At 45.2% G+C, this 22,385-nt stretch overlaps 1 protein-coding gene across 2 annotated transcripts in view; it reads left to right on the forward strand.

Annotated features, from left to right (window-relative positions):
* LOC139577267 (transmembrane protein 132C) overlaps positions 1 to 22,385 on the forward strand; it is a 491,028-nt gene that overhangs the window by 363,586 nt on the left and 105,057 nt on the right. For both annotated transcript variants that reach the window (XR_011675244.1, XM_071404264.1), the window contains exon 4: positions 16,229 to 16,412. Coding sequence is in view for 1 of the 2 variants with exons in the window: in XM_071404264.1 (XP_071260365.1) it covers positions 16,229 to 16,412 (184 nt within the window). In the remaining variant the exon portion in view is untranslated. The remainder of the gene's footprint in view (positions 1 to 16,228; positions 16,413 to 22,385) is intronic.

Here is a 22,385-nt window from a genome sequence, read left to right on the forward strand (position 1 = left end):
AGGGCCTGCATCTCAGAGTAGGAATGCTGATCTAGGATCAGATCCCAACCTGTCCATATAATCATAATTCATTATGATCTCAAAGGCGAAACTGATCCCAGATCAGCACTCCTACTCTGAGAGGATTTTTGGATATTGGCCCAGATGGCCTGTGTTTTTTGTGGTTCGCTATGTGACGTAGTTACTTGCCTGTGTTCATCATGCTTACAAGGCCAGGAAGATTGAGGGAGGGGAAGGAACACCACAGAGCACTCACTGGCCATCAGATCTCTTCACTGGCCATTAGATCTCTTCACTGGTCATCAGATCTCTTCACTGGCCATCAGATCTCTTCACTGGCCATTAGATCTCTTCACTGGCCATCAGATCTCTTCACTGGCATTCGATCTCTTCACTGGCCATTAGATCTCTTCACTGGCCATTAGATCTCTTCACTGGCCATCAGATCTCTTCACTGGCCATTAGATCTCTTCACTGGCCATTAGATCTCTTCACTGGCCATTAGATCTCTTCACTGGCCATCAGATCTCTTCACTGGCCATTAGATATCTTCACTAGCCATTAGATCTCTTCACTGGCCATTAGATCTCTTACATCATGAAAGTCAAGCCACTTTTGCATCAAGGTCCTCATTTCACTGTTTGGCTGCATGGGGCATATTTTGAATGTTAGTGGTGACTCCTGCCAATTTGGCCTCTGTGTTTCTCTGTCATCATGGTCCCCGCTTGTTAACACCATTCATGGCAGAGGCTCTAAATCTCTGGGGCGGCGGATGTAGGTTTTCTCTCTTCTTGTTTTGTTTGTCTGGTCTGTTTGTTTGTTTGTTTGGGCAATAGAGAGGGCGGCCTGGTTTGGCGTTTGTTTTGCGTGTGGGATAGGGGGTTGGATGAAGGAGGGGAGAATGGGTGTCTCATTGGCAAACAGGAAATGCGTTTGCCCGGGACACAAAGGTCAGCAGCCAATAAAGTATGCAGGTGAAGAGCGGCAAGGACATAAGTTCTACGGTAGCGCTCTGTCTGCAAGGGACGAGGGGGACTGGGTTTGTTGCTGCGGGTCAATGCCAATACAATGGAAGAGGAAGAGGAGTAGGATGAAGAGGACAACTCCACCCCTCAGGAACGGAAAGGATCACAACCAGACACTAAACAGAACTAGAATATCAACCCCATGGGGGAGGGGGGGGATCTCAAAAGATTTTTCCTGAAACCTCTCACGTCTTCTCTCTTCTCACTGTTACCTCTCATTCTTGGAGGAGTTCAGAGGTCAGACTGTTGAGATTCACCCCATGGATTCCAGACTCCCTAGTGAGCAGTTAGCATTTCTCCCATAGACACGACCATATGAAATGAGGTGAGGGAAGGGGATAAGACCTCAGAGAGCTTAACTAAGGCAATGTTTAAGTGCTGGGGGAAGTACAGTTCAGACTCTTTATCTGAGTGTCTGCAGAGGTATTCAAGTTGAGTTGAGGAATGGCTTGAGTGACTTGCTGTGGTTGACTGCCGAGCGGCGCAGACGTGGAGTGAGTTGATGTGGTTGACTGCCGAGCGGCGCAGACGTGGAGTGAGTTGATGTGGTTGACTGCCGAGCGGCGCAGACGTGGAGTGAGTTGCTGTGGTACCGAGGCGTTGCAGCCTCGTATGATAAGGTTCAGAGTGATGGCCTCGAGGGTGGTGTCTTAAACCGAACTGACAGGGTCGGTCGGCGTGACGCCAGACGGGGCCCACTCGGTGTGACGAGCGAGGCGGTGTGCAGTCGTAAAGGTCGGTGGTCGGTTCTGTGACAGTTGCTCATCCTCCTCGGTCATGCCTGGCCTGGCTCGCCTGCCGCTCGGCTGCAGCCTACGTATGTTTGATGGCTGTCGGGAGTGGGGAGCGGCGCAGGAGTCCTGTTTCCCACAGACGCCTCCATGTCAAGCAGATACCTGTGGCGGCTGCAAGGAGAGTGACAACTTCCTATGAGCAGAGGAGAGAAAACATTTCCTCTCTTCTTTTTTCCCTGACACTCCAGGTCCCGGGGGATTTCCCTCCCTCCTCCTCCATCCCTCCCTCCTCCATATCTCGTCCTCCACCTCTCCTCCTCTGTCCCTCCTCCACCTCTCCACCTCCTCTGTCCCTCCCTCCTCCGCTTCTCCTCCTCCTCCATCCCTCCCTCCTCCAACTCTCCTCCTCCACCTCTCCTCCTCCGTGCCTCTCCTCCTCCTCCGTTCCTCCCTCCTCTACCTCTCCTCCTCCACCTCTCCTCTTCTTCCGTGCCTCCCTCCTCCACCTCTCCTCCTCCGTCCATCCCTCCTCCACCTCTCCTCCTCCACCTCTCCTCCTCCGTCCATCCCTCCTCCTACTCTCCTCCTCCACCTCTCCTCCTCCTCCATCCCTCCCTCCTTCACCTCTCCTCTTCCGTCCCTCCCTCCTCCACCTCTCCTCCTTCGTCCCTCTCCTTCTCCATTCTTCTCCTCCTCCATCCCTCCTCCACCTCTCCTCCGCCGATTCCTCTCCTCCTCCTCCGTCCATCTCTCCTCCATCTCTCCTCCACCTCTCCTCCTCCATCCCTCCCTCCTCCACCTCTCCTCCTCCGTCCTTCTCCTCCATCATTCTTCTCCTCCTCCGTCCCTCCTCCACCTCTCCTCCTCCGTTCCTCACCTCCACCTCTTCTCCTCCGTTCCTCTCCTCCTCCGTTCCTCTCCTCCTCCTCTCCACCTCTGTCCTCCACCTCTCCTCCTCTGTTCCTCTCCTCCTCCGTCCCTCTCCTCCTCCGTCCGTCCGTCCGTCCCTCCCTTCTCCACCTCTCCTCCTCCGTGGGGCTTTGCCCTTTGAAATCCTCTCTCTGAGTTTCCAGCAGTATGTTTGGATAAGATAGTGTCTCCTCTACCGACATGGTTGTGTGTGTGTTTGTGTGTGATAATTATAGTGTGCGTTTAATCACTGTGTGTGTTTGTTTGCCTGCATGTGTGTGTGCCTGTATGAGAATCATCGCTGTGTGTGTATTTAATCGCTGTGTGTGTATTTAATCGTTGTGTTGTGTGTACTTCAGCGTTTAAGTGTGTGTTTTGGTATGTGTGTGTGTATTGTTCATGTTGTTTGATGCTGTCTGGGGAATGAGTTGTTTTAAAGTAAGTAACACAACCCCAGGGTCAGTACTGAAGAGAGAAAAACACTCTCTGTTCTGCCTTCCCTCTGCCTTCCCTCTGCCTTCCCTCTGTCTTCCCTCTGCCTTCCCTCTGCCTTCCCTCTGCCTTCCCTCTGTCTTCCCTCTGCCTTCCCTCTGCCTTCCCTCTGTCTTCCCTCTGCCTTCCCTCTGCCTTCCCTCTGCCTTCCCTCTGCCTTCCCTCTGTCTTCCCTCTGCCTTCCCTCTGCCTTCCCTCTGTCTTCCCTCTGCCTTCCCTCTGCCTTCCCTCTGTCTTCCCTCTGCCTTCCCTCTGCCTTCCCTCTGTCTTCCCTCTGCCTTCCCTCTACCTTCCCTCTGCCTTCTCTCCACAATGTCTGAAATAGCATCCTGTTCCCTACAGTGCCTTCAGAAAGTATTCACACCCTTTGACTTTTTCAAAATGTTGTTGTGTAACAGCCTGATTTTAAAATGGATTAAATATATTTTGTGTCACTGGCTTACAAACAATACCCCATAATGTCAAAGTGGAATTATGTATTTATTTATTTTTACAAATTAATAAAAAATGGAAAGCTGAAATGTCTTGAGTCAATAAGTATTCAACCCTTATGTTACGGCAATCCTAAATAAATTCAGGATTAAAAATGTGTATAACAAAATATATAATAAGTGGCATGGACTCTATGTGAGTGTAATAATAGTGTTGAACATTTCAATGACTACCTCTGTACTCCACACAATTATCTGTAAGGTCCCTCAGTCGAGCAGTGCATTTTAAACACTGATGGAACCTCAAAGACAACGTTTTTTCAATGTCTTGCAAAGAAGGGCATCTATTAGTAGACACTGGGGGATGAATTCACCTTTCAGTACGACAATAACCTAAAACACAAGGCCAAATAGACAACGGTGTTACTTACCAAGGCATCATTGAATGTTCCTGAGTGGCCTCATTACAGTTTTGGCTTAAATAGACTTGGCAATCTATGCCAAGACTTGACAATAACTGTCTAGCAATGATCAACAACCAACTTGACAGAGCTTGAAGAATATTTGTTTTAATATTGTGCAAATATTGTACAATCCAAGTGTTCAAAGCTCTTAGAGACCCACAGCTGTAATCTCTGCCAAAGGTGATTGTAACATTAATTGACTCTGGGTTGAATACTTAAGTAAAATAGATAATTCTGTTTTTCATTTTGAATCAATTTGCCAAAAACAACAACATGTTTTCACTTTGTCATTATGGGGTGTAGTGTGTAGATTGGTGAGAACTAAAATATATCCCCAGTTTACAATTAGCTCTTTCATCCCCCTCCTCCCCCCTGTATGTAACGATCGTCTTGAGGAGAGAGATTGGACCAAGACGCAACGGGTAATGAAGACATGATGAATTTATTAAACAAGACGAAAACGAACTACACTTGATAATTAACAAAATAACAAAACGACGTAGACAGACCTGAACTAGAAAAACTTACATAAACACGCAGAACAGGAATAGACTACACAAACCGAAACAGTCCCGTGTGGCGCGACAAACACAGACACGGAAGACAATCACCCACAAACAAACAGTGAGAACATCCTACCTTAATATGGTTCTCAATCAGAGGAAATGTAAAACACCTGCCTCTAATTGAGAACCATATCAGGCAACCCATTTAAACCAACATAGAAACACATAACATAGAATGCCCACCCCAACTCACGCCCTGACCAACTAAACACATACAAAACAAGAGAAAACCGGTCAGGAACGTGACACTGTAACTGTTCCCCAGGTCGTTGCTCTGTAAATGAGAACGTGTTCTCAGTCAACTTACCTGGTAAAATAACGGAAAAATAAATAAATAAATATTGAATCCATTTTGAATTCAGGCTGTAACACAACAAAATGTGGAATAAGTTAAGGGGGGGTCTGAATACTTTCCGAAGGCACTGTAGGGTACATAGTGCAGTGCACAGGGTGCCACTTTGGAAACAGACTAAGTACTAAATACTTTCACTGTTTCTAAGAATTTAGCATGGATCTATAAACCTATAGAAGGTTAGATCGCTGCAGCAGTGTGTTATGAATGTACTCATGGCCCAGTGTCATTTACTTCTGTAAGTGACTTAGGCTGCATTTACACACGCAGACCAATTCTGATATTTTGCCCAATTAGTTGGACACAAGAGCTGATCTGATTGGTCAGAATACCAATGAGTGATAAAAAAGATGGGAATTGAGCTGCCTGTGTAAACTCACGCAGCCTGAGAGGCTCTGAATCAGACAGACTGTAGGCTGTACAGGTTGTCTTCAGTGAGCCTGAGAGGTCAGACGGCCTGTACTTCTCCAGTCCAGTCAGTAGGCTCTGTACTTCTCCAGTCCAGTCAGTAGGCTGTGTCTTTCTCCAGTCCAGTCAGGAGGCTCTGTCCTTCTCCAGTCCAGTCAGTAGGCTCTGTCCTTCTCTAGTCCAGTCAGGAGGCTCTGTCCTTCTCCAGTCCAGTCAGTAGGCTCTGTCCTTCTCCAGTCCAGTCAGACGGCCTGTCCTTCTCCAGTCCAGTCAGGAGGCTCTGTCTTTCTCCAGTCCAGTCAGGAGGCTCTGTCCTTCTCCAGTCCAGTCAGTAGGCTCTGTCCTTCTCTAGTCCAGTCAGGAGGCTCTGTCCTTCTCTAGTCCAGTCAGACGGCCTGTACTTCTCCAGTCCAGTCAGGAGGCTCTGTCTTTCTCCAGTCCAGTCAGGAGGCTCTGTCCTTCTCCAGTCCAGTCAGTAGGCTCTGTCCTTCTCCAGTCCAGTCAGGAGGCTCTGTCCTTCTCCAGTCCAGTCAGTAGGCTGTGTCCTTCTCCAGTCCAGTCAGTAGGCTGTGTCCTTCTCCAGTCCAGTCAGTAGGCTCTGTCTTTCTCCAGTACAGTCAGTAGGCTCTGTCTTTCTCCAGTCCAGTCAGGAGGCTCTGTCCTTCTCTAGTCCAGTCAGTAGGCTGTGTCCTTCTCCAGTCCAGTCAGGAGGCTCTGTCCTTCTCTAGTCCAGTCAGTAGGCTGTGTCCTTCTCCAGTCCAGTCAGGAGGCTCTGTCCTTCTCCAGTCCAGTCAGTAGGCTGTGTCCTTCTCCAGTCCAGTCAGGAGGCTCTGTCCTTCTCTAGTCCAGTCAGTAGGCTCTGTCCTTCTCCAGTCCAGTCAGGAGGCTCTGTCCTTCTCTAGTCCAGTCAGTAGGCTGTGTCCTTCTCCAGTCCAGTCAGGAGGCTCTGTCCTTCTCCAGTCCAGTCAGGAGGCTCTGTCCTTCTCCAGTCCAGTCAGTAGGCTCTGTCCTTCTCCAGTCCAGTCAGGAGGCTCTGTCCTTCTCCAGTCCAGTCAGGAGGCTCTGTCCTTCTCCAGTCCAGTCAGGAGGCTGTGTCTTTCTTCAGTCTAGAGGCTGCTGCTCTATCGCTTTAGAACCCAATCCTATTGTGGCTTCCTCACAGATAAGGCATGCCACTCAACCCCACTGCACAAGTGCCCTACTGTTCTGGTCGCCCAGGCGGCTGTCACTGTGGTAACTGTTGTGGGCTGGAGATAACGCTCTGTGTGTGTGTTGGTGTGTGTGTGTGTGTGTGTGTCAGTATGAATGTGTGTGCGTGTTTGTGTGGTTTTAGGAGAGGTTTCAGTGCTGTCTTGGGTTATCACTGTCTGGAACAAGGGGATTTTCTTTCTCTCCTCTCTTTCTATCTCGCCATATTTGCTCACTCCCCCCTGTTCCAAAAGATTTGGTTGATAAAACAACTGCTTAACCAGTGGTTGAACTCAGATGATACCTCAGTCTCCTCTCACACAGGGCATCCCGATACGTCCTCCTCAACTTCCTCTTTTCTGTCCTTCACTGCCTTTCTCTTGTTATTACAACAATGATGGTGATTAGGTCACTGTAATTGCCATTAGAAGTTCACTAAAAGCCACTCAAACGTCCCCTTGCATCCACTCTACGTTGGTTCTGTTTGTATGGCTGAGCCTAGTATGTTCATATGTGTTGCTCACTGCACACAGTTAGATCCTGAAATAACATTTGCTAAATATGTGTATGTGACCAATAACATTTGATTTGATTCATACTAAACGGTACGTTCTAAATAGTATGTAGTATGATTAGGAGACTTTATGTAATTTTAGTAAGTATGGTGAAATAAATACGGGTTTCCGTGGTCTTTCCTAATGCTAAACATTCTGAAAACCATGTCATTACTACCTTTTAAGGACATCCCATTTTGCAATTCAAAGCGTACAGATATCTGTGGTCGTGTCGGTAGTCTGTCTTGCCTACTACTTACAATATACTGTGTACTAATCAAACCACGTCCTATTTAGAACTACGCTACAGTGTAAACGAATGCAGTAAGGAACAAATGTAAAACAATATACAGTACTAGGCCAATCCCTACTGAGAATGCATAATTTAATTTTTGAATTTTTTTTAACCTTTATGTAACTAGGCAAGTCAGTTAAGAACAAATTCTTATTTTACAATGACGGCCTACCGGGGAACAGTGGGTTAACTGCCTTGTTCAGGGGCAAAATGACAGATTTTTACCTTGTCAGCTCAGGGATTCTATCTACTTTTCGGTTACTGGTCCAACGCTCTAACCACTAGTCTACCTGCCGCCCCTAATGCACAATCACATGATCTTGATTACGGTACAGTGAGTCACATTACCTTGATCATCAGCTGTTGTCAAACACACCTGCGTCTGGAAAGACGATTAATCTTCCTCAATAGCGTGCAGCGAATTCTACTAGATGAAAAGCCAAAATCTGTATGACATCCTGATATTTAGGCCTACTATATTTTTGCATACCCAATCAGCCAACTATTTAGAATGCTAGTACGGGTATTCGGACACGCAGAAAGAAAGAAAGAAAGACAAATAAATGCCTTTATTCCATCTTGGAGGACAACTTGGACAAACTTCCTGAAGAAGGGCTTGTCACATCGGACGAATCGGCCCATACCTGAAGGAACCTGTCAGAAGTGACGCATTGCTTTTTAAGGTCCAGTGATTACACCTAGCCATCCCTTTCTATTTTGTGTGTATGTGTGCTGCTGATTTTTAGTTTCCAACTTTGAAATATGACTTTCTCTCCAAAGGTTAAACAACAAGCCCATGTGATAAATGGCTCTGAGGTCTCGTCTGCCCATTTTATGCCTTCTGACATAAAATAAATACTCCAGTCTCCTCTCAGAGGTGCAGAATGGCAGAAATCAATGATGTCTAATTAATTCAACTGCAAAGGAGAAGCAGTACCCCTTCATCCTCACCTCCTTCCCCCATCCTCCTCCTCCTCCTCTCCTCCTCCTCTCCTCCTTCCTCCATCCACCTCCTCCTCCTCTCCTCCCTCCTCTTCCTCACCTCCTTCCCCCATCCACCTCCTCTCCTCCCTCCTCTTCCTCACCTCCTTCCCCCATCCACCTCCTCCTCCTCTCATCTTCCTCTCCTCCTTCTCCTGTCATCCTCCTCCTCTCCTCCCTCCTCTTCCTCACCTCCTTCCCCCATCCACCTCCTCCTCCTCTCCTCTTCCTCTCCTCCTTCTCTTGTCCTCCTCCTCCTCTCCTCCATCCTCTTCCTCTCCTCCTTCCCCAGTCCACTTCCTCCACCACCCACACTGGAGCGGATGATTTAAGCACTAATGACAAATTATTATTACCTAGGACTAGGAGACACACCTGAATGGTGACGTAATATTAGTCGCCCTGCGCTGACGCACCGGCCACACGCTCATGCTCAGTGTAAAGAAAGGTGAGAGGACTATTGAATGGTACCGCAGGCATAGTGTGTATGTGTGTGTACGTGCAAACAATACTCATCCGGTTAAGTGAATGTGTGTGTGTGTGTGTGTGTGTGTGTGTGTGTGTGTGTGTGTGTGTGTGTGTGTGTGTGTGTGTGTGTGTGTGTGTGTGTGTGTGTGTGTGTGTGTGTGTGTGTGTGTGTGTGTGTGTGTGTGTGTGTGTGTGTGTGTGTGTGTGTGTGTGTGCGCGTGCGTTTATTAGCAACATAGACAACTTCCTTTTTTCCCTCCATACTCTCATCAACCCTACATCACCTTGATCCCATCACCTCGTATCGACAGTACAGCCGGACGGAGGCTTGACTCCTCAACCTTTATATAGCCGTTTGGAGAAAGGTGAAGGGTGGCTCGTGGGACTGAATGTATCTCCGCATGAAGACTCGGTATAGCAGGAAGGGTTCAGGGCCCGGCAACAGAGGGGCGGCAGGGTTAGCATGGCTTAGTGTGGTGGCTAGCACCTCTACCCCGGAGACGATGACTGAGCAGCTACTGAAGGGATGGATCTACACCACCTGCACCCTCTATACCCCTGTCTCCAACCCTACGGCCTCATGGGTAAAGACTTTAGTGCGCTGGGCCTCTAAGTGTCAGGAGAATGGAGCCTTGTGCCTTAGTGTTACTTGATACCGCACTCCATTCCTCGACTTAAATCCCATGAATCACCACTCCACTCTGGGTTTCACGTCTCAGCAATTGCTCTAATCAGCCAAAGTATTATCCAGCCTTTACTAAATCACTTTTTTCCTGTCTTCTTTTCTCCTCTCTAAATCTGCCACTGGTTTACTAATCTTCTTACACCATAAAGCAGGGTTCCCCAACTGGCGGTCCACTGGCCGAATTTGGGCCGTGGGTAATTTTATTTGGCCCCCTAAGTTTTCTGAGCAAATGTTTTTTTAATTATAATAATTAAAACAATTATTTTATTGTTGGACATAAAAGACTGTAAAAATACGAGCAAATCAGCTCCAAGTGATTTCGATTTTGGAAATCTGTTCCAAAGTATTCCCACGCACAATAGAGAGACATACAGTACAGTATGTGATCCATACCAATGTAATGTTTGAAATTATATTGAAAATATTAGGAAATAGTATATGCGTTTGGGCTTCTTGCGGTAAATGTTCAGTTCACAAATGGTTTGTAATTATGTTCCAGCCCCCTGACCATCCGCTCAAGAAAAAAAATCGCCCTGTGGCTGAATCTGGTTGATGATCCCTGATATACAGTATTATATGCTACTCTCCCTCCACTACACGTCCTCTCTCGCTCTCGCTCTCACACATACACACACACACACTAAATTGGTTTCCACCCTCGCACGGCCCGTTGAAAGAGAACGGTTACGCTCTAACAGCCGTTTGAGTCGTGGCTCAATGAATGATCATCCCACTAATCCCATCCTACTGAGGCCTAGTATGACACCATGCTACACACACAAACTCTCTCTCTCTCTCTCACACACACACACACACACACACACACACACACACACACACACACACACACACACACACACACACACACACACACACACACACACACACACACACACACACACACACACACACACACACACACACACACACACACAGGAACATGCATAGACCCCCCCCCCCCCCCAAAAAAACAGACTTTCATAATTTATATTTAAAACTTCATAACATACCAACTGCCTCTGTTTTTTTTTAGCATAGGACTCCTTATTTCTCACTCATCACAAACTGTAAGGAAAGCTAGTTACCTCAGTGCCTCCTAAACACATGATTGACATGGGAAAAGAGGGTGTGCTATCAACTGATTGTGATTTATCTTCAATGCTCTTACAAAATAACTTCATAATGTAATATTCAGCATCTTCTAACTGAAGATATATGGCTCGCTGGCTGGCTAGTGGCTTGTCTGAATATTTTTTATATATGTTGGTTAGCTAGACTCTAGACTACCTGTGTTGCTGCTGCTGACTGAGGAAGGGTTGGAGTTGGGTCGGAGCGAGGGTTGTTGATGCAGCTGCTCCTCTCTGCTGTGTGTATTAACCAACCAGACCGAATATTGATGACGATCAAGTGTTATCAAGTGTTAATCAAATGTTATGCTAATGTGGCAGTACAAGGTAGCTAGCTACACACACTCAATCGGTGACCGAATCTCAAGACTTGCATGGTTCCCGGGCGCTCGCAATCTCTGTACAGGGCGTGTGGGGGTGGCAAACTTGACGATGTCACAACGACTTGGGGGCAGTGGGTTCAGAACAACAATGACAAAAACTGTATAAAAAATATATATAGAGAACCAGTCAAAGGTTTGGACACACTTACTCAATCGAAGGTTTTTCTTTATTTTTACTATTTTCTGCATTGTAGAATACTAGTGAAGACATCAAAACTATGAAATAACACATAGAATCATGTAGTAACCAAAAAAGTCTGAAACAAAATCACATTTTAGATTCTTCAAAGTAGCCACGCTTTGCCTTGATGACAGCTTTGCACACTCTTGGCATTCTCTCAACCAGCTTCTCCTGGAATGATTTTCCAACAGTCTTGAAGGAGTTCCCACACATGCTGAGCACTTGTTGGCTGCTTTTCTTTCACTCTGCGGTCCAACTCATCCCAAACCATCTCAGTTGGGTTTAGGTCAGATGGTTGTGGAGGCCAGGTCATCTAATGCAGCACTCCATCACTCTCCTTGGTCAAATAGCCCTTACACAGCCTGGAGGTGTGTTTTTGGTCATTGTCCTGTTGAAAATCAAATGATAGTCCCACTAAGCGCAAACCAGATGGGTTGGCGTATCGCTGCAGAATTCTGTGGTAGCCATGCTGGTTAAGTGTGCCTTGAATTCTAAATAAATCACAGACAGTGTCACCAGCAAAGCACCATCACACCTCCTCCTCCATGCTTAACAGTGGGAACCACACATGTGGAGATCATCTGTTCACCTACTCTGCGCCTCACAAAGACATGGCGGTTGGAACCAAAAATCAAAAATTTGGACTCACCAGACCAAAGGACAGATTTCCACCGGTCTAATGTCTATTGCTCATGTTTCTTGGCCCAAGCAAGTCTCTTCTTATTATTGGTGTCCTTTACTAGTGGTTTCTTTGCAGCAATTCGACCATGAAGGTCTGATTCACGCAGTCTCCTCTGAACAGTTGATGTTGAGATGTGTCTGTTACTTGAACTCTGTGAAGCATTTATTTGGGCTGCAATCTGAGGTGCAGTTAACTCTAATGACCTTATCCTCTGCAGCAGTGGTAACTCGGTGTCTTCCTGTCCTGTGGCGGTCCTCATGAGAGCCAGTTTCATCACAGCGCTTGATGCTTTTTGCGACTGAACTTTCAAAGTTCTTGACATGTTCCTGATTGATTGACCTTCATGTCTTAATGTAATGATGGACTGTCCTTTCTCTTTGCTAATTTGAGCTGTTCTTGCCACAATATGTTATTTTACCAAATAGGGCTATCTTCTGAATACCACCCCTACCTTGTCGCAACATAACTGATTGGCTCAAACGCATTAAGGGAAGAAATTCCACAAATTAACTTTTAACTAGGCTCACCTGTTAATTGAAATGCATTCCAGGTGATCAACTCATGAAGCTGATTGGGAGAATGCCAAGAGTGTGCAAAACTGTCAGGCAAAGGGTGGCTACTTTGAAGAATCGCAAATATAAAATATATTTTGATTTGTTTAACACTTTTTGGGTTACTACATGATTCCATGTGTGTTATTTCATAGTTTTGAAGTCTTCACTACAATGTAGAAAATAGTAAAAATAAAGAAAAACCCTTGAATGAGTTAGGTGTGTCCAAACTTTTGACTGGTACTGTACATATACAACCACCCAAAAGGGCACTTGGCACGTGGAAGGGCAAAAGGCCAGGTGCTCAGGCACAGGTGGTGTCTGCATACACACACCAATTGTACCAATATGTGGCCATAGTCACCGCATACCAGTCGTAACACTGCCATAGATACCCTGACCTCTCTCGCTCATGTCTCTGCCCCCCTCCCGCACCCTCATCTGTATTCATTCCTTACTTCCTTAACCCCAGCATTGCTCCCCCACAGTACAGTACTATTCTCAGTGCCAAAGACATGCTGAATCCAGCAGGCTGTGCCTCATCCAGGAGGGTCAGGAGTTCACATTATGTCTTCAGGAGGGACACTTTCCCTCTTGTACAACTTCTGCTTTCTCCACACCTCTCTCATTTTCTCTCTCTCTGATTCTCTCTCTCTCTCTCTCTCTGTCTCTCTCTCCAACATCTCTCTCTCAACATCTGTCTCTCTCTGATTCTCTCTCTCTCTCCTCCAGCATTTCTCTCTCTCTGATATTCTATATATTTCTATCTCACTCTGTCTCTCTCTATGTCTGTCTCTATATCTCCTCCAGCCACAGCTCATCCTAGCATATACTGTATCAGAACAGTTTGTGAGGGGTGTCGTGTTTCCCTCGTTCATTCATTTACTTGTGGCTAAATTCATTTGAAGGAGGAGAGGTCAGGTAGCCCTGACATCCATCAGCGCCCTCCAGGGAGAGGTAATGAAACGCTGCACACAGGGTTGGAGATAAACAGCTGTGATGGGTCAGAGATCAGAACACAAGGATTGGAGGTGCCGTGGATCATATCTGTGTCGGGTATTGAAAATGCCTCTCGCATCAATGTGAGGCTGCTTTGTTCATTTTCTTGCCTCTGAAGCCAGTCAGAGCATGTGTCTCGAATGACACCCTATTCCCTGAAGTGCACTACGGGCCCTGGTCAAAAGTATTGTACTATGGGCCCTGGTCAAAAGTAGTGCGTTACAGGCCCTGGTCAAAAGTATTGTACTATGGGCCCTGGTCAAAAGTATTGTACTACGGGCCCTGGTCAAAAGTATTGTACTATGGGCCCTGGTCAAAAGTAGGGCACTATGGGCCCTGGTCAAAAGTAGGGGACTATGGGCCCTGGTCAAAAGTAGGGCACTATGGGCCCTGGTCAAAAGTAGAAGCCTGACACACTGGTGTGTGAGCCATCATTCCTTTTTATCCCCGTTAATATACATGACGACTTTGTGGGACGTGATCGTAACAAATAGTTTGCTGTGCTCCGTTTACAGCGTCTCAGATCAACCAGCTAAATCAAAGTATATCAAATATTTGCGCTCCTGTGGCTCAGCTGGTAGAGGTGGTTTTCATTCCCGTTGGAGGCTACCTATACAAATATGGATGCACGCCTGACTGTAAGTTGCTGTGGATAAAAGCGCCGGCATATATTATTATTATTATATGAATCTACTTGTAAAGTACGAGAAGAGTAAGGTCAATTGTAGTTTCATCGTACCTCATAATCACACTATATCCCGTTTTTATAGAGGGGTGTGGATCACCAGCTCATTCCGACCCAGAAAGTTTTCATTTAGGATGGGGTGATTACCGTATTCAATTTGTACCTCTTGAGTTGGCAGAAAAGGCACAGTCACAGTGACGACTGGAATTCTAACTCACTGGTCATTTATCCAACTCGCCAGCTTACGCCAACCAAACTGACCTGTAAGCACATCTTCTTAAGAGGTCTATTCAGTAGGTTAATAGACAGACAACTACACTGCCTTCACACCCCTTGACTTTTCCCTCATTTTGTTGTGTTAGGAAGTGGGATTAAAATGGATTTAATTGTCATTTCTGGTCAACGATCTACATAAAATACTCAATGTCAAATTGGAAGAAACATTTTAACAATTATAAAAATGTAATGAACAAAAAGGCCCTAATATATCTTGATTAGATAAGATATTCAACCCCCCTGAGTCAATACATATTAGAATCACCTTTGGCAGCGGTTACAACTGTGGGTCTTTCTGGGTAAGTCTCTAAGAGCTTTGCACACCTGGCTTGTACAATATTTGCCCATTCTAATTTTTTAAATTCTTCAACCTCTGTCAAGTTTGTTGTTGATCATTGCAAGAAAGTCATTTTCAAGTCTTGCCATAGATTTTCAAGCCGATTTAAGTCAAAACTGTTTCTCGGCCACTCAGGAACATTCAATGTCTTCTTGGTAAGCAAATCCAGTGTATATTTGGCCTTGTGTTTTAGGTTATTGTCCTGCTGAAAGGTCTATTTGTCTCCTAGTGTCTGGTGGAAAGAAGACTGAACCAGGTTTTCCTCTAGGATTTTGCCTGTGCTTAGCTATATTTTGTTTAATTTCATCCTAAACTCCATAGTCCTTGCCTATGACAAGCATAGCCATAACATGATGCAGCCACCACCATGCTTGAAAATATGAAGAGTGGTACTCAGTAATGTGTTGTATTGGATTTGCACCAAACATAATGCTTTGTATTCATGAAGTGTATTTCTTTGCCACATTTTTTGCAGTATCACAAAAAGTACCTTGTTGCTAACAGGATGCATGTTTTGGAATATTTTATTCTGTACATGCTTCCTTCTTTTCACTCTGTCATTTAGATTAGTATTGTGGAGTATCTACAATGTTGTAGATCCATCCTCAGTTTTCTCCTATCACAGCTACTCTGTAACTGTTTTAAAATCATAATTGGCCTCATGGTGAAACCCCTGAGCGGTTTCCTTCCTCTCCGGCAACTGAGTTAGGAAGGACACCTGTATCTTTGTAGTGACTGGGTGTATTGATTGACCATCCAAATGTAATTAATAACTTCACCATGCTCAAAGGGATATTAAGCATCTGCTTTTATTATTTTTATTTTTACACATCTAACAATGGGTCTTCTTTGCGAGGCATTGGAAAACCCCACTGGTCTTTGTGATTGAATCTGTGTTCAAAATTCACTACTCAATTGAGGGACCTTACACATACTTGTATACTTGTATGTGTGGGGTACAGAGATGTTAACCACTATTATTGCACACAGAGTGAGTCCATGCAACTTATTATGTGATTTGTTGCATTTTTACTCCTGAACTTATTAAGGCTCGCCATAACAAAGGGGTGGACTAATTATTGACCAAAGACATGCAGCTTTTCATTTTGTATTATTTCAAACATTCCACTTTGACATTATGGGGTATTGTGTGTAGATCAGTGACACACAATCTCAATTTAATCCATTTTAAATTCAGGCTGCAACACAACAACATGTGGAAAAAAGTCAAAGGACTGCTGTATATCAGCATCTGTCTCATAAGACCATAGATTCTGTAGACAACCATACATATTTGTGGCTGTTAAGCCAACACATATGTTTATGCTATCCCGATGCAGTGAAAATAAAATAACATTTGAATAAAGTAAGCATTATGCAACATCTTTTGGAGATCTTGTATGTTTTTGTTTATGGAGCCTCTTGCCTGATGTTCTGCTTGATGCCTCCATACAGGTTGGAGGGCTCCTTTTACGAGGTGATGCAGGTGGAGTTTGAGATGGACAACATCATCAACCTCCAGTCTACCCAGACCATCCAGTGGCAGATCGAGTATCCCTCCACAGGCACACAGGCAGAGGCCGTCTCCCACCTCTACATCAGCCAGAGAGACATCCAGGGCATCGTACCCCTGGCCGAGGTAAACGGAAACTAGGAGGAGCTAGGAGGACAACATGGGGCAGGACAGGTCATTTAAACAGGGATCTAGAACATCCGTGTGCTGAGGATTCTTTGGAAGCCATTTTATTTTAAATCAGCAATAGAGCTCTCCTCAGTCAAGTCATTGAACATCCATGATTTGAAGACCAGGAAGAAAAGCCCCCCCCTCCTTGAAAGGTCAGAGATGCATATTGACTACTGGTGGATTCCCCAGGGCCATGCAGATACCCTCCATCTGTCACCTACTCCTTCTCCCCCTCAGAAGAACAAACAAACCAACATCTTCTTTCATTTTGACTTAATAAGCAGCTTTGTCCTCCCTCCCACTTCCCTGGAGGCTCTAAACTTCTGAAATGTCAGACCGTGTACCACCCTCCTGCTCTGCACAGCACCCCTGCTACCCCCCTTCCTCCCCCCCTGGCTACTATAGGCTGGCAGGGGTCAGAGGTGACATGTAGATCAGTAAGAGGGCCTGAGGGAAGATGGATCCCTCTCCCTGAGGGAAGACGGATCCCTCTCCCTGGGCTGGACGGATCCCTCTCCCTGGGCTGGACGGATCCCTCTCCCTGGGCTGGACGGATCCCTCTCCCTGGGCTGGACGGATCCCTCTGCCTGGGGTGGATGGATCCTTCTCCATGGGGGGCCCATGTCTCAGAGCACCTTCTTTTGGGGGGGTTAGAGTTCTAGGTTAAGGTTAAGGTCACACACCTGATTCAACTTATGATGTCAGATGACAGAGTGATCTCCAGCCTTGTCCTCGTCAACACTCACACCTGTGTTAATGAGAGAATCACTGACATGATGTCAGTTGGTCCTTTTGTGGCAGGGCTGAAATGCAGTGGAAATGTTTTTGGGGGATTCAGTTCATTTGCATGGCAAAGAGGGACTTTGCAATTAATTGCAATTCATCTGATCACTCTTCATAACATTCTGGAATATATGCAAATTGCCATCATACAAACTGAGGCAGCAGACTTTGTGAAAATTTATATTTGTGTCATTCTCAAAACATTTGGCCACGACTGTACACAGCGTTGTAGAGAGATCTTCAGTTTCTTGGCAATTTCTCGCATGGAATAGCCTTCATTTCTCAGAACAAGAATAGACTGACGAGTTACAGAAGAAAGTTCTTTGTTTCTGGCCATTTTTAGCCTGTAATCGAACTCACAAATGCTGATGCGATAGATACTCAACTATTCTAAAGAAGGACAGTTTTATTGCTTCTTTAATGAGCACAACAGTTTTCAGCTGTGCTAACATATTTGCAAAATGATTTTCTAATGATCAATTAGCCTTTTAAAATTATAAACTTGGATTAGCTAACACAACGTGCCATTGGAACACAGGAGTGATGGTTGCTGATAATGGGCCTCTGTACGCCTATGTAGATATTCCATAAAAATCAGCCGTTTCCAGCTACAATAGTAATTTACAACATTAACAATGTCTACACTGTATTTCTGATCAATTGATGTTATTTTAATGGACAAAAAATGTACTTTTCTTTCAAAAACAAGGACATTTCTAAGTGATCCCAAACGTTTCAATGGTAGTGTATATACAGTGCATACATAAAAACAGAAATACCCTATTTACATAAGTATTCAGACCCTTTGCTATGAGACTCGAAATTGAGCTCAGGTGCATCCTGTTTCCATTGATCATCCTTGAGATGTTTCTATAACTTGATTGGAGTCCACCTGTGGTAAATTCAATTGATTGGACATGATTTGGAAAGGCACACACCTGTCTATAGAAGGTCCCACAGTTGGCAATGCATGTCAGAGCAAAAACCAAGCCATGAGGTCGAAGGAATTGTCCATAGAGCTCAGAGACAGGATTGTGTCGAGGCACAGATTTTATTTAAATTTTTTATTTCACATTTATTTAACCAGGTAGGCCAGTTGAGAACAAGTTCTCATTTACAACGGCGACCTGGCCAAAGCAGTGCGACAAAAAACAACAACACAGAGTTACATGTGGGATTAACAAAAGTACAGTCAATAACACAATAGAAAAATCTATATCCAGTGTGTGCAAATGGCGTAAGGAGGTAAGGCAATAAATAAGCCATAGTAGCGAAGTAATTACAATTGAGCAAATTAACACTGGAGTGATAGATGTGCAGATGATGATGTGCAAGTAGAAATACTGGTGTGCAAAAGAGCAAAAAAAAGTTAATAAAAACAATATGGGGATGAGATAGGTAGTTGAATGGGCTATTTACAGATGGGCTGTGTACAGCTGCAGCGATCGGTAAGCTTCTCAGATAGCTGATGCTTAAAGTTAGTGAGGGAGACATATGTCTCAAACTTCTGCGATTTTTGAATTTGTTCCAGTCATTGGCAGCAGAGAACTGGAAGGAAAGGCGGCCAAAGTGTTGGCTTTGGGGATGACCAGTGAGATATACCTGCTGGAGCTCGTGCTACGGGTGGGTGTTGTTATGGTGAGCTTGAGCTTTACCTAGCAAAGACTTATAGATGACCTGGAGCCAGTGGGTCTGGCGACGAGTATGTAGCGAGGACCAGCCAACTGGAGCATACAGGTCGCAGTGGTGGGTGGTATAAAATGGGACTTTGGTGCCAAAACGGATGGCACTGTGATAGACTACATCCATTTTGCTGAGTAGAGTGTTGGAGGCTATTTTGTAAATGACATCACTAAAGTCTAGCCAGACACCTAGGTATTTGTAGGTGTCCACATATTCCAAGTCAGAACCGTCCAGAGTAGTGATGCTAGTCGGGCGGGCAGGTGCGGGCAGGTTAAAAAGCATGCATTTAGTTTTACTAGCGTAGTAGTTGGAGGCCACGGAAGGAGTGTTGTATGGCATTGAAGCTCGTTTGGAGGTTTGTTAACACAGTGTCCAAGGAAGGGCCAGATGTATAGAGAATGGTGTCGTCTGCGTAGAGGTGGATCAAGCAATCACCCGCAGCAAGAGCGACATCATTGATATATACAGAGAAAAGAGTCGGCCTGAGAATTGAACCCTGTGGTACACCCATAGAGATTGCCATAGGTCCGGACAACAGGCCCTCCGATTTGACACACTGAACTCTATCTGAGAAGTAGTTGGTGAACCAGGCAAGGCAATCATTTGAGAAACCAAGGCTGTTGAGTCTGCCGATATGAATACGGTGATTGACAGAGTCGAAAGCCTTGGCCAGGTCAATGAAGATAGCTGCATATTACTGTCTTTTATCAATGGCGGTTATGATATCGTTTAGGACCTTGAGCGTGGCTGAGGTGCACCCATGACCAGCTCGGAAACCGGATTACACAGCGGAGAAGGTACGGTGGGATTCGAAATGGTCGGTAATCTATTTGTTAACTTGGCTTTCGAAGACTTTAGAAAGGCAGGGTAGGATAGATATAGGTCTGTAGCAGTTTAGGTCTAGAGTGTCTCCCCCTTTGAAGAGGGGGATGAACGCGGAAGCTTTCCAATCTTTGGGAATCTCAGACGAAACGAAAGAAGTTGAACAGGCTAGTAATAGGGGTTGCAACAGTGGCGGCGGATTATTTTAGAAAGAGAGGGTCCAGATTGTCTAGCCTAGCTGATTTGTATGGGTCCAGGTTTTGCAGCTCTTTCAGAACATCTGCTATCTGGATTTGGGTGAAGGAGAAGCTGGGGAGGCTCGGGCAAGTAGCTGCGGGGGGTGCGGAGCTGTTAGCCGGGGTTGGGGTAGCCAGGAGGAACGCATGGCCAGCCATAGAGAAATGCTTCTTGAAATTCTTGATTATCGTGGATTTATCGGCAGTGACAGTGTTTCCTAGCCTCAGTGCAGTAGGCAGCTGGGAGGAGGTGCTTTTATTCTCCATGGACTTTACAGTGTCCCAAAACGTTTTGGGAGTTAGAGCTACAGGATGCAAATTTCTGTTTGAAAAAGCTAGCCTTTGCTTTCCTAACTGACTGTGTGTATTGGTTCCTGACTTCCCTGATCTGGGGAAGGGTACCAAAAAATGTATGCAACGTTGAAGGTCCCCAAGAACACAGTGGCCTCCGTAATTCTTAAATGGAAGAAGTTTGGAACCACCAAGACTCTTTCTAGAGCTTGCTTCCTGGGCAAACTGAGCCATCGGGGGAGAAGGGCCTTGGTCAGCATTGTGTGTAGACTTTTTTTCTTACTACATGATTCCATATGTGTTATTTCATAGTTTGAATTCTTCACTTTTATTCTACAATGTAGAAAATAGTAAAAAATATAGAGAAAAACCCTTGAATGGAGTAGGTGTGTCCAAAAATATATTTTCCTTCATTGTTTTCCACTAACCGTACCACCATTCCCCTAATTGGAGTAAACTAATGAACAACAACACTTAGGCTTCTACTTCCTGCTTATACATCGCTTATAATTTTACGGACACAGTATATTCTACAATAGTTATATTTTGTTTGTTTTTACTCCTATCCTTTAGCGACCCTTAACCCCTCTCATCTATTTCTGAACAATATCCAGTTTGTTTCTATTTCACATATATTTTTAACAGTGCTGTTTCACAAAGTTCTGAACCAAGATACATTTTACAGACCTAGTATATTTTACATGAGTTATCTTGTTGTTATTAGTCCCACCCTTCAGCTCCACTGAAGGGTGGGAGTTAGCCTAGTGGCTAGAGCGTTGGGCCAGTAACCGGAAGGTTTCTTGATCGAATCCCTGAGCTGACAAGTTATGAATCTGTCGTTCTGCCCCTGAGCAAGGCAGTTAACCCACTGTTCCCCGGGCGCCGAAGATGTGGATATCAATTAAGGCAGCCACCTGCACGTCTCTGATTCAGAGGGGTTGGGTTAAATGCGGATGACACATTTCAGTTGAATACATTGTTGGACAACTGACTAGGTATCTCCCATTCAACCCCTCCCATCTATCTCTTAACACCATCCACAGTGTTTTACTTGCCGTATATTTTTCAACTGTGATGTTTTACAAAAGTTCTGGACCTTTCTATTCTCGTAGTTTCTACAGATTGTAAATTAAAGATTCAAAAAATTCCGTTATTCCAGTATTATTATATTATTGATCGATTGCCTATGACTTTTCAGATCACCCAGCAATGCTATCTGCAGAGTTAGCGCCAGGTAAAATGCTGCAATTCTTCAGCCTTTCCTGAACCTGCGACCAAAAACAAGCTACATATGGACAGTACCAAAACAAATGATCTAATGATTCTGTCTCTTCGCAGCAGAATCTGCAGAGCTGGAAATATACTGTATATAACATTCTATTGGTTGCAAGAATTTTGTATAATAATTTAAATTAAAAGTTTAGAATCTGGTGTTGTTTTAGTTAGGAACTCCTCTCACCTGGTTGTCTAGGTCTTCATTGAACACGAATTGACAGGAAATAACTATAGCCAGTAGTCACACGGCCCTCCGGGAATTGACTTTGACACCCCTGTCATATACAGTCCAGCCTACCTACCTCATCCATTCACCCTTCTGTGCATGTGTCCACCATCTCTCCCTCCCGTAGCCTCTAGCTCTAGCAGGCAAGCAGGTCATTCTATGGTCTGTCCTGATGGATTTCAAAGTGCTGGAGGAGGCTCAGTTTACAGGCTGTCAGGTCTCAGAGAGGGGTCAGTGTGAGAGGTCACAAGATGAAAGCCAGCCAATTGCTGTGTAAGGAGAGGTCACCAAATGAAAGGTGGATAATCAGGACATGTGCTCTGTCTGTCTCTGTCTGCCTCTGAGTCATCAAATGGTCAGGTCAGATAGTGGCCTGTGTGGGGAAACAAACTCACGACTTTTGGGTTGTTTGGAGGGAAAGATCCAGATTGGATTCACACACGTGTCTGTCTGTCTGTGAATCATCACTTTGCAGTATATAGTCCCTTTGTTTTTCCGTAATGGTGAAAATGATGTGACATTATTTCACTCAAAGTCCTCCTCCATGTCATGCTTTTGGTCATCGTGATGCTTGGCTACACAGTGAAAACCTCTTTTGAAAATATGGATTAT

This window comes from Salvelinus alpinus, chromosome 5 (assembly GCF_045679555.1).
Source record: "Salvelinus alpinus chromosome 5, SLU_Salpinus.1, whole genome shotgun sequence".
NCBI classification, from domain to species: Eukaryota; Metazoa; Chordata; class Actinopteri; order Salmoniformes; family Salmonidae; genus Salvelinus; species Salvelinus alpinus.